Source organism: Chrysochloris asiatica, unplaced genomic scaffold (genome assembly GCF_000296735.1).
Source record: "Chrysochloris asiatica unplaced genomic scaffold, ChrAsi1.0 scaffold00213, whole genome shotgun sequence".
Taxonomy (NCBI): domain Eukaryota; kingdom Metazoa; phylum Chordata; class Mammalia; order Afrosoricida; family Chrysochloridae; genus Chrysochloris; species Chrysochloris asiatica.
Window position 1 is genome coordinate 1145750 of NW_006408731.1, and position 13311 is coordinate 1159060.

General features: G+C 36.2%; 1 protein-coding gene and 1 pseudogene across 1 annotated transcript; both read right to left on the bottom strand.

Moving 5' to 3' along the window:
* Nucleotides 1-2279: 2279 nt before the first annotated feature.
* Nucleotides 2280-3242, bottom strand: LOC102835639 (olfactory receptor 2W1-like). Its single transcript, XM_006872762.1, has one exon. It carries the CDS (start codon nucleotides 3240-3242, stop codon nucleotides 2280-2282), a length of 963 nt encoding a protein of 320 aa, XP_006872824.1.
* Nucleotides 3243-3885: 643 nt separating this feature from the next.
* Nucleotides 3886-4388, bottom strand: LOC102819691 (annotated as a pseudogene).
* Between the last annotated feature and the right edge of the window lie 8923 nt (nucleotides 4389-13311).

Sequence of the window (13311 nt, forward strand, 5' to 3'; positions counted from 1 at the left end):
ATTTTCCTTCCCTGAACGGTCACAAATATTGACTCTGTATTTAGACTTTGTTGTTGTTGTTGTTAAGTGCTATCAAGTCAGTGACCTTGCATAGGGTGTCCAAGGAGCGGCTGGTGAGCTTGAATCACCAACCTTGCAGTTCAAACCAACATTGCAGTCCAACACAGTAACCCACAGCACCACACCAGAACTGTTAGATGGTTTACCTTAAATGTGCTAGAAAGTCTGCAGTAAATTCTCATGAATGTTTGTGTGAGACCATGGTTAGAAAGTAACTCTAATTAAAGAGAAAATTTAATTTAATTTTCATTTTTGTTACTTACCTTTTTGAGGTACAGGATATTCCACAAGTGTGCAGTCAGGACAGGACAGTCTTCTTGATAACTTCATAGCACCCAATTGTACAGATTAGTTTAAACTTTCAATGATCCATTGCAATTTAATGTAGTGGTGTGTGTCTATACATTTATTTCAGAGAAATAAAAAAGAGATCATGTATTTGAAATATTATTTTATTTTGAGCCCAAATGCAGAAAATCAAATAAAAAATTAAACTAAACATGCACAAGAAAACAAATAACTATAGATACACAATGAAATGCTCTCCAATGAGTCCATTACTATTATATGTTGCATGTACATGGATTATTAGTTAGTAAATGACCTAACATATCTTTTAACATCGTTGTTGTTGTTGTTGTTGTTGTTGTTGTTGTTGTTGTTGTTAAGTGCCATCAAGTCCATTCTGACTCATAGAGACCCTGTGTTTCCAAGGAGCAGCTGGTGATTTTGAACCATCAACCTTATGGTCCAGTGCTTATACAACAATGCCACACCAGGACTCTCTTAATACAATTGATCATCTAGTCCTGGTGTGGTGTTGGATAAGCACTGGACCACAAGGTCAGTTTGAATTGCAAGGTCAGCAGCTGCTTCTTTGAAACCCTATTCAGGATCACTATGAGTCAGAACCAACTCAACAGCACTTAACATCAACAACAACAACTGCACTAAGAGTAAGAAAAAACCTTCCAAATTCAAAAGTATTGAGTGGAATGGCTAGACTATACATAAAGAATGTAGAACTTACATTGCCTCTGGGGGGCTCTTTTTAGTGAGCTAGTGAACGGTTTCTGAAAACAAGCCTCAAAGAGGTTATTATGTAGAAGATAAGGACATTGAGACTATCCTATATCATATTAAACATATTTTATGTGCATCATTATTGTGTTGTTCTGATTGGAAAAGAAAATTATCCAATGACTCCTCATTTTTTACTTGAAGAAATAGAAGTGATAGAAGAGAAAATATGTTAACTTTTAGATTCCAGGAATGCATCCTTCTAAATCTATCTAAATTTATTACAGTGATCAAAAATGGAATCTTTTCAACAAAAATATATCATTGTTTAATACAAAAGTCATCATATTTTCCTATTAAAAGGTTAAATATTATATCTTGGTAACTGGAAATTAAAAAGATGATACCTAGTATGACTAATATTACAACATTTTTAAAGTTCACTAAAATTCTTGAGTCCACACATGATTGTAAAAAGCTTACTATTTTCAAACTGGTCATAGTCTCTTTTTTCAGTCATGGAATAAATGTTTCATAGATGAAGGAGAAATGAATGAGATTGTGTTGTCACCTTTAAAGGACTCCAATTTATGCCTTTTCTTTCTGATGTATAATGTTAAAGAAGCAGTCTTGTTGAATATTAAACAAAGATTATTTACTCAAGATATTCATATCAAATTCCACTGAACAAAGAGTAAATTGTTTCACGTAGTGCTTGTGACAATATCTTATAGAGCACATTGTCCTACCCCAGATACACATAAATATTTGAATGGTTTCACAAAACATTCATATATAAAAGTCATACTTTCATTTTATTACTTAATGTACAAATCATATTAAACATGATACCATTCATTAAGGTCTATGGTATTGCAGGTTCAAGCATTAATAGTGAAAATACAACACTTAATAACCAAAACGATTTACAGAGAGCTTGAGAATAAATTCAGTGTGTTCAAGTTTGTATTGACCTCCTTTTGTATTATATTTCATGGCAAAATAAAAATTACTATTAACTTATTTTACCTGAAGACATTCCAATGAACAGAGGTATAAAAGAGCTAACTATAATGGTAACAAAACATGTTTCTAACCATAAAATATTTGTATATACAAATTATTCTATTATATGATCCCTATGATCTATTAAAGCAAATACGACATATTTCACTGCCATATTTATGTTAGCATTTTTCCTATGATTTCCAGTTTCTCTTCATTTTTGTAGATTCATAGTCAATTCGCATGAGCTTCTTCAGTGCATCCTTCATGTCCTTATTCCTCAAGGTGTAGATGAGGGGATTGAGACTTGGAGTGATGATGGTGTAAAAGAGGGTAAGGAATTTGCCCTGGTCTTTGGAGGCACTGTTACCCGGCCGCAGGTACATGTAGATGATGGTTCCATAGAAGATAGACACTACAGTGAGGTGAGATCCACAGGTATTAATTGCTTTTCGTTGACCTGCTTTTGACTTCATTCTCAGCACAGCTCGGGCAATGTAACCATAAGATATAAGAATAAGGAAGAGAGGTGTAAGGACAATGACAATGCCTAAAGCAAAAACAGACATTTCAACTGCTGTGGTGTCTACACAAGCTATCTTGATCATAGCTGGCAACTCACACAAGAAATGATCCAGAATGTTGTTTCCACATCTAGACAAATTCAGTGTGAGTGAACACAATACTACAGAATTTGAAAAACTAATACCCCAGACTATGAAAATCATCTTGAGACATAGATGTGGATTCATGATTACCAAATAATGCAAAGGCTTACAAATAGCTGTAAAACGATCGTAAGACATAACAGCCAGGAGAAGACATTCAATGGAACCCAACCACATATAGACATAGAGTTGAATGACACACCCCACATAGCTGATGGTTTTATCAGGTCCCCACAAGTTAACCAGCATCTGAGGTATGATGCTGGTGGTGAAACACAGATCTAAGAAGGATAAATTCCTAAGGAAAAAATACATAGGTGTGTGCAGGTGGGAATCCAGGAGAGATGCAAGAATGATGGCTGTGTTACCCACCAATGTAATTAAGTAGAAGATGGTGACAACTCCTGACAAGGCCATCTCCAGTTTGGGGTGATCAGAGAAGCCAAGCAGAATAAAACCATGTCGAAAAGTACAATTGTTTCTGTCCATGGTCTTTCAATGACTAAATCCTAAATTGAGGAGAAAAGAGAAGGCAGAAGGAGAGAAAAGGATAAAGAGGAAAAGTAGGAGGAGGAGGAGAAGAAAGGAACAAAAACTTATTGAAACAAAGCAGCAAACAAGAGGAGAGAGTTTATATTAATAAATGAAAAATAAATCGATAGAAAATATTCCGGGCATGTAATCTGCTATTTGTTGCAGGTTCTTTTATGCTGATGAGTTCAAAATTACACTTTCTATCTCAGGAGCCTTTAGGAATTCACTTACATTTGTATTTCAGAGTTTGGAATAATTATGGTTCTAAAATGATATGATTCTTTACAAAATTAACTGATTGATATAATGAACATATTCTTTTACATGGTCAGAGAATTCACCTATAAATCTATCTGTTGGCTAATGTCAGAATAAAATATGGTAGTTAATAACACCTTTGGTCTTACAGCTTGTCATATAAGAGATCTGGTGTTTCTTCTCAGCACTTTCATCTGTGTCACCCTCAGATATAACTTACAGACAAACTGGTAAATTTGAATGTAAAAACATACGTTAACATTTTCGCACTTTTTAAATTTTTGCATCAGCTATGCAAACCACTGTCATCTCTCATCTAGAGTGTGGTAATAATCCACCCTTATATCCAGTCATCCTTATATATTGCTTTTGACTTCATTCTCAGCACAGCTCGGGCAATGTAACCATAGGATATAAGAATAAGGATGAGGGGCGTAAGGACAATGACAATGCCTAAAGTAAAAACAGACATTTCAACGGCTGTGGTGTCTACACAAGCTATTTTGATCATAGCTGGCAACTCACACAAGAAATGATCCAAAATGTTGTCTCTATATCTAGGCAAATTCAGTGTGAGTGTACACAATATCATAGAATTCAAAAACTAATATCCTAGACCATGAAAATCATCTTGAGACATAAATGTGGGTTCATGATTACCAAATAAAGCAAAGGCTTACAAATAGCTGTAAAATGATCATAAGACATAACAGCCAGGAGAAGACACACAATGGAACCCAACCACATATAGACATAGAGTTGAATGACACACCCCACATAGCTGATGGTCTTATTGGGTCCCCACAAGTTAACCAGCATCTGAAGTATAATGCTGGCGGTGAATCATCAGTCATTCCTTTATATTGTTACAAGATTTAACAATATAGGCATTGGATGACTTCCTCAGAATTTTTAATATCATTGATCAAGATGGACTGAAAGAAACAACTTTAGCTTTGAAATGTGCCAAAAGCTGTCACATGCCATCAGTGTTGTTAAGTTCCATCAAGTCAGTTCCAACTTATATTCCAAAGAGAGATTGGTGGGTTTGAACCTCTTACCTTGTGGTTAGCATTCCAGTGCTCATCCAACAGTGTGACAACAGCATTCTATCATAGCCCTGCTCAGACATTATGGAACTTTAATGACCACACACAAATGTTGTTGCTTTCTTAAGTTGTATCAAATTGGTTCTGACTCATAGCCACCCTGTATAGGATTTCCAAGAAGCAGCTCATGGGTTTGAGACATCAACCTTGTGGTTAGCAATCCAGTGCTGATCCTACAGTACCACACCAGGAACTCACTAGAGTTTCAGAATGTCTGAGCAAAGATATGACTAAATGGTGTCTATTTTGATACACATATTGGTGTGTAGTTATGCCTAACGTCTGAATAAAACATGAAAATTACATTAAATTTAATCATTTTAATTAAAATTTAACTTCAAATTAATTTTGTATAAAACTTAAATTCAGTTAAAATTATGTGAATGCAGAATTAAAAATTATTTAAAAACTAGTCCATCCCATGCTGTTATCTGTTTTTATAGTTTTTATTATCACTAAAGACCCAAAGACCAAATCAAAAAGAGTTAAAAATTCTTCTATTGACATTACCAAACCCAAACCAAACTCATTGCCTTTGAGTCCATTTAGCTCATAATGAAACTGCATAGGGTTTCCATGACTGCAAATTTTTCAGGGAGCAGAACGTTTCCTTTTTCTCTTCAAGTGGCTGGTAGTTTAAACTTCCAACTTTACAATTAGCAGTCCAGTGCTTATTCTACAGTGCTCCTCTGACATTGGGAGTCTGCAAATAATTCCCCAGGCACATGAAATTTAGAAACAGATCTGAAATATCTGGGTTCTTCCTAGCTTCATCGTCTTCATGGATAAAGTATGAAATTTCCATTCTTTTTCTATATATGTAATCTACCATTTTCCTCTTTTTTTTCTGGCTGGATCAAAATGTCTGAAATCATAGGCTTATAAATAGCTTAACATCCTTCTTTTATAATGAAAAAACTTTTATTTTTTCTGCATAAGATAGCTAGAAAGGGAGATTTTTTAAATCTGCAGAGATTCACAATATATATTTTATCTAAGATTTCTGACAGAAAAACAGAAAAATAAGCCCATACTAGTCCAAAGTTTCTTTATTCTATCTCCAACAAATTGTTTTACCAACTCAGACTTGCTATTTTCCAAGAGATATTAAAGATTTACATTACTGTGCTCCAGAGAGGCGTTCTACTTCTCAACCTGTGTAGAGTCCACTCTGAAGAACACACATCCTGGTTCAGCATTTGCTCTCCAGGCTACAGCTCTCTTCCTGTGTTCCCTGCAGGGCCTCCGAGGATTTCCCTGTTTTCCTGAGGTGTGTTAAGGTATAGATTCTTGACAGGACTCCTCCTTCTTGAACATGTGACTTCAGTTAAGGCAAAGAATCCTATCACTATTTAAAATGACCTTGCAAATAAGTCTTGATCCTAGAGAAACATTACACAAAGTAATCAGATATTTCCAATGCCCTTCTGGATGGTCTAAAACTAACAATCTTTCTGTTACTCAACTTATTAACCATTTGCACCCAAGAACTCCAATTCTGAACAAGAATTGAATAAAGCTGCCCAAAATTGCCTAAAAATTCAGATCATCAAGAAAAATGATCTAAGCTACCTAGAACTGTCTCCAAATGACTTCGCTAGAGTAAAGTGCTACAGAAACTCCAGTTGATGAAGCAGTGGGAGAATCAGACCCTATTCTGGTAGTTGGCAGGACATATTTAGTAAATGCAAAACTTATTCAACATGAAGGAAAAATATAGGCCTTAGAAATTAAGTATTTTCCATCTTTTTTATCTACGTGGTGAGTTATATTTTAAATAACAAAATTAGCTCTATAGTAATGTAGATTTCCAATACTCAGATTTGAATATATACTGACTCTATCATACCACTGGAGTCCTGGTGTGGTGCTGTGGGTTAATGTGCTGGACTACAAGGTCAGTTTGAGCCGCAAGGTCAGCAATTCAAGCTCACTAGCCACTCCTCAGAAACCCTATACAGGGTCACTATGAGTTGGAACTGACTCAATGGCACTGAAAAACAATAATAATTACCTCAAAGTCCTAGTGTGGCATTGCAGGATAAGCACTGGACTGCTAACCACAAGGTCAATGGTTCAAATCCACCAGCCACTCCTTGGAAACACTATACAGGGTGGCTATGAGTCAGAATCAACTTGATGGCACCTAACAATAATAAAAATAGCTATTTGTAACCCCCAAGGTCTGACACCCAAGGTCTTCTTGTCTGTGAAAGAGAAAACACTCAATTGTCAAAGCTCTAAATAATAAATTGAGGATCATACGAAATCTATACTTTTATTTAGACCTGTAGTGGCCCTCATGTTAAGCATTGGGTTGCTAACTGCAAGGTCAATGGTTCAAACCCAGCAGTCAGCCAGCTGGAGAAAGATGAGGCTGTTTGTAAATATTCATAGTCTCAGAAACCCTAAGGAGAAAATCTGCTTCTTAGGGAAAAAGTGAGTCAGAATAGAAAGTGGAATTGGCATTTCTAGTTAGTATGCCTTCATCTTGATGATTACCATTGGTGATTCAAAGATTTCAGAGACAATGAAAATGAATGTGCTTTAGAGGTCATTATTAAAACACTAGGTTCTAGAGCAAGCATATACTCTGAAGATTTTTATAAGTTAGCTTATAATCATTAAATTATAAGAGCTCCCCATCACTGGACTGAGAACCACAAGGTCGGCAATTAAAACCCACCAGCTGCTCCTTGAAAACCCTATACAGGGTCACTATGGTTCAGAATCAAGTCAATGGTGCTGAACAGCAACAAATGGAGTGATGGTTAGATGGATTGATTCTGGTCTCAAAGTTCTTGGCTGCAAATCCTGTTCACTCCACTTACCAGCTGTGTGAATTGATCAAATTCCACAAAAATTGGTGGTTCAAACTCATCAGCTGCTCCTTGGAAACCATATACAGAGTCACTATAAGTCAGAATCGACCAAAAGCAGTTAACAACACAAAAACAACTTACATAGAATCAATTCCATCTCAGAGGGATTTTATAAAGGGTTTCAGAGACTGCAAATCTTTACACGAGCAGAATGTCTCATCTTTCTCCCATGGAGCAGCTGGTAGATTTGAACTGCTGACCTTGTGGTTAACAGCCCAAATCTAATTCATTATGCTACCAGAGTTCCTATTATCTAATACTAAGCAGCAAAGGAGCTCTGGTAGTGTAGTGGTTACAAATTGGGCTGCGAACCGCAAGGTCAGCAGTTCGAAATTACCAACTGTTCCGCGGGGGAAAGATGAGATTTTCTGCTCCCATAAAGATTTACAGCCTCGGAAACCCTGTACAGGGTCGCCATGAGTCGGAACCAACTCCCCGGCACATGACAACAACAACAAGAAGCAGCAAAAATCCATCAATGGTACATTTTCATCTATCAAAATTGCAAACTGGATACCTTTGACTAAAAGTCTCACTTTTTAATCTTCCTCTTTTAGTCAAGCTTTCTATAGCTCGCCTTTTATTTAAAATATCTTCTTGAAAGTAATCATGTATTTCATAGAACAAGTGAACTTCACAATTTAAATCTACTATAAGCAAATCTTCAATTTTTCATTTGAAAAAGCAAAATATATACACATTTTTAAGTTGCATGTCTACTTAAATTACATTCCTGTGCAATGACTTTCCTAGTCCATTGCTACTTAATCCATGATTTATATCCCATGAGTTTGCTACTGTGAGGAAGTTGCAAAGAAATTATCTACATTCTTTAATTAAAAAAAAAAAATCTCAATGGTTAATCAAGAACGACTGCACTTAAATTGTGAAACAGGCATTTTGGCCTCAGACATTGAATATATATTGTCTTTCTGAATTCCTTGAGCTAAATCAAGATGTGTCTTTCTGTTTCCCTTTTGTTTGCCAATTATTTGCTTGCTTGCTTTAGCAATGAATTCATGGAATTCATTTAAAGTGCCTCCGCAGCTGACTGCATGTCAGAATGAATGGTAATTGCAACGGCCTAATTTTACTCACATGGAGCTCAGGCAGTGTAGTGGTTACTAATCGACAGCTAATATCAAGGCCAGCAGTTTGAAATTACCAGCAGTTCTGTGGGAGAAAGATGAGGCTTTCTGCTCCCATAAAGATTTATAGCCTCGGAACCCCTATACAGCATTACTATTAGTCAGAACTGACTCCACGACATATAACCACCACCACCACCATTTTACTCACATTTGGATGTCTAACAAAAATATGAATCTACACCTGATCAAAACACAACTCTTGATTCTCATTGCACTAAATCTGCTGTCACCCCAGTCTTATCAACTAAGAGGTGTCAACATCTGCCTATTACTATCCAGAAATCTAGACTCTTCCTTAATTATTCCCCTGCCCTCATCTGGAATCTTTGAACTATCCAAGTTCCACGTAGTCTTTCCATTTTTTGCTGCTCCTTACAAAGGAGCCCTGGTGGGGCTGTAATATATACACTGGACTGCTAATCACAATGTCAACAGCTACACAGGAGAAATATGAAGCTTTCAGCTCCTGTAAAGATTTACAGGGTCACTGTGAAACGGAATCAAGTCGATGGCAGTGGGTCTGGTTTGGGTTACATAGACTCAGACAACGTCTTTATCAGGATCATCCAATAGTACCCAGCCCTGTGCCCTGTTCTAACATGGTTTCCTTTCGATACTTTCTACAGATGGCAGCCAAAAGTATTTTCAAAAATAAATGAAATATTTTAATGTACCTGCTTGAAATCTTTGAGGAGATCTCATGTACTTTAAATGATATTCAGACTCCTGACGCTGACCTACTAGATACACCATAATCTGTCCCTTATTTGTTCTTCCTGCCTTATCATCTCCCATTTTCCTCATCTTTTTGCCAGTCCAGGCATACAGACATTCTGTTTGTCCTTTGAAATGCTGAACTAATTATCACTAAAGAGTCTTTGCACTGTTTTTATTTACCCAGCATATCTGGTCTCCAAGTTTTTACATACTGCACTTCTTCTAACTCTGCTCTATATATTCAGTGAGATCTTCCTTGGTAAATAAATCTAAGTCAAGATCTCCTCTACCCTGGTCATTCTCTTATGTTCTGCAACACTTACTACTCTAAATTTTGCTTATTATATATCTTCCCACAATTAAAAAAGAAGTTTCAAAAGAATGTAGATCTTATCTCCCTTTGTTACCACTATATCTAAATAAATCAATTCAACAACTACTGAGTACCTACCATTTTACTAACAATAAATGAATACACAACAATAAATAGACAAAACAGGAAAAACCCTGTCCTTGTGGAGTTTGCTTCTACTTGTGGAAGGCAGGCAATATGCAAAAATAAATAAATTATATATATATATATATATATATATATATATATATATATATATATATATATATATATATATATATATGTATATGTATACACACACACACACACAATGGATCTGATTTCAGTGAGTGTTAAAAAAATAAACGGTGAGCAGATGGGGCATGCTGGAAGATGAGAGAGTTTGGTGGATGGTTTGTCCCTGGTCAGGGAAGGCTTCCCTGTGATGTTAAGCTTTAGAGGCTAGACTCAGAGGAAAATGAGCAGTAGAAATTATTACAAAGACCCCAACCATTCTTTATGGAATCTAAGGTTTGTAGAGTATGTCCCTGTATCAATTGAATCAACATGAACAGCAACTGGGTTGAAAAGAATCCAGTTATAATCCTACCACTAAGGTAATTAGATAAATTTAGATACTGTGAATATGTTTAGGATATGTCTCTCTTTATAATGAGAAAAAGACAATTTGGGAAATTATTTCATAACCAGACAACCCACCAACTTGGTCAAAAATGTGTTTAATCTATAAATATATTGTGTAGTACCCACAGGAATAATGATGCAATTGCAAATCCATTAAGATAACATTTGGTAATATTTCAAATAAATATATTTAGAGTTCTCCCACTGATCTAGTCTTTTCTTATATAACATGCCACAAAATAAATTTATCGTCAGGAATAATATTCCATGAAGACACATATTTTTCTCTGTGTGTTTATTAGTACCGAGTCCCAACTTTCCAAATAAAAATTGGTCTAAGATATAGTAACTTTTGATAAGACTTCACTCAGACTTCCCTGATGCTGATATAAAAGATTCCAGTAGGTCTTCTTGAGTACCTGGAAGAGGATCCATATATATAAGTAGGAATCAATAAGAAAGCTATCTGCATGTATATTAAATGCATCATTAAACAAATGCTATCTAGAACAGTATGCACATGACATGTAATAATACTAACTCATTAAATATGGTAGTAGTGGTGGTGGTAGTGTGCCATGGAGTCGATTCCGACTCATAGAGACCCTGTACAGGGTTTCCTGTAAATCTTTACAGGAGCAGAAAGCCTCATTTTTCTGCAGCTGAACGTCTGGTAGTTTGGAACTGCTGACCTTGAGGTTAGCAATCCAACTTGTAATCACTATGCTACTAGAGCTCCTTATTAAATATGATCATGGAGATCTATATTTAATGGTTGTTGTTATTAAGTGCCATTGAGTTGGTTCTGACTCATAGTGATCCTGTATAAGGTTTAAAAAGAACAGCTGATGGGTTTGAACCACCAACCTGGTGGATAGCAGTACAGTACTCATCATGTTGTTAAACGCCTTCAAGTCAGTTTCCTACCTATAGCGACCCTGTATAGGGTTTCCAAGGAGCAGCTGGTAAGCTTGAACCTCCAACCTTGTAGTTCAAACCGACTTTGCAGTCCAGCACATTAACCCACAGTGCCACATCAGGATTCCTTAATTAACATATGTAAAGAGTATGCTGCAGGTACAAAGGGTGTTCACTACATTTTGGCAGGGATTATATCTGGGTGATCTAGTCAGAAATTGTCTTCACTTTATCCTTTATGAATTTCAGTATCATTTGGTTTTTTATAAAATATGTACCTATGCTTATCTAGCCTGACTCGACGGTACTTAACAACAACAACTTGCTATCTAGCCACCACTCATCTGTCAAGTTGATCATACTGTGGTGGCTTGCATGTTGCTTTGATGCTAGAAACTATGCCAGCAGTACTGTAAATAGTGGCAGGGTACACCATGGTAGACAGGTTTTAACTGAGCTTCCTGACTAACACAGATTAGGAAGAAGGAGAAGTGGACTACTTCTGAACATTTAATCATGATGAATAGCACCAGAATATTGTCAGATATAGTGCTGGAACATGAGCTCCTCAGGTTGGAAGGCACTCAAAATATAACGTGGAAAAGCTGCCTCCTCAAAGTAGAGTTGACAGTGATGAAGCAAGTGGAGTAAAGCTTTCAGAACCTTTATTTGCTGATGGGACACATTTCAAAATTAGGAGAAACAACTGCAAATAGACATTAACTATCAGAATGTAAAATGCATGAGTTGTGAATTTAGGAAAGTTAGAAGTTGTCAAAAATGAAATGAAAGGCAATCATATGATTAACTATGCCAGGACAACATATTCAAAAGGAATGGTGTTGCATTCATCATCAAAAAGAACATTTCAACATCTATCTTGAAGTACAATGCTGTCCGTGATAGGATAATATCCATATGCTTAAAAAGAAGACCCCCAACGAGATGGATTGGCACAGTGGTAACATCAATGGGCTCAAATGTAGCAACGATTCTAAGGTTGGCCCAGGATCGGGCAGTGATTCATTTTGTTGTGTGTAGGAGTCCTGGTGTGGCGCTGTGGGTTAATGCGCTAGACTGTAAAGTCTGTTTGAAGTTGCACAGGTGGAGGTTCAAGCTCACCATCCACTCCTTGGAAACCCTATACAGGGTCACTATGGGTCAGAACCAATTTGACGGCACCTAACAGCAACAGCAGGGTCACTATTAGTAGGTACTGACTCAATGGCACCTAACACCAACAAAAAGAAGACCAGTTAATACTATTATTCAAATTTACACACCAACTTCTAAAGCCAGTAATGATGACACTGAAAAATTCTGCCAACTTCTTCAATGTGAAATTGATCAAACATGCAGTCAAGATGAAATGATAATTACTGGTGATTGGAATGCAAACGTTGGAAGCAAAGAGGAAGGATCAGTAGTTGGAAAATATGATCTGGGTGACAAAAAATGTATGTTGGAGATCACATTATAGAATTTTGAAAGACCAGTGACTTATTCATTATAAATATATTTTTTAATAACATAAAAGGCAGTTATACACAAAGACCTCATGAGTTGGAATACACATAAATCAAATTGGCTGCATCTGTAGGAAGAAGTGCTGGAAAGGCTCAATATCATCATCCAAAAAGTAGCCAGGGACAGACTGTGGAATAGACCAATAATTGTTCATATGCAAATTCAGACTGAAACAGAAGAAAATTAAAATAAATTCAGGAGAGAGTGAAAATATGACTTTGAACATATCCCACCTGAATTTAGAGACCATCTCAAGAACAGATTTGATGCATTAGACCAGAAGACAACCGAAGACCAGAGAGCTGTGGGATGACATCTAGAGCATTATGCAGGAAGTTCAAAGGTCATTAAAAATATAAGAAAGTCATAGGAAAATCAGAATTATGCATTGTAGTTTGTAATTATAGAAAATAAATATTTTCTGTTTAAATTAAAATCCACATATACAAGGACACAGGCTAAATTCTTATGGGAGGAAGAGTGGAA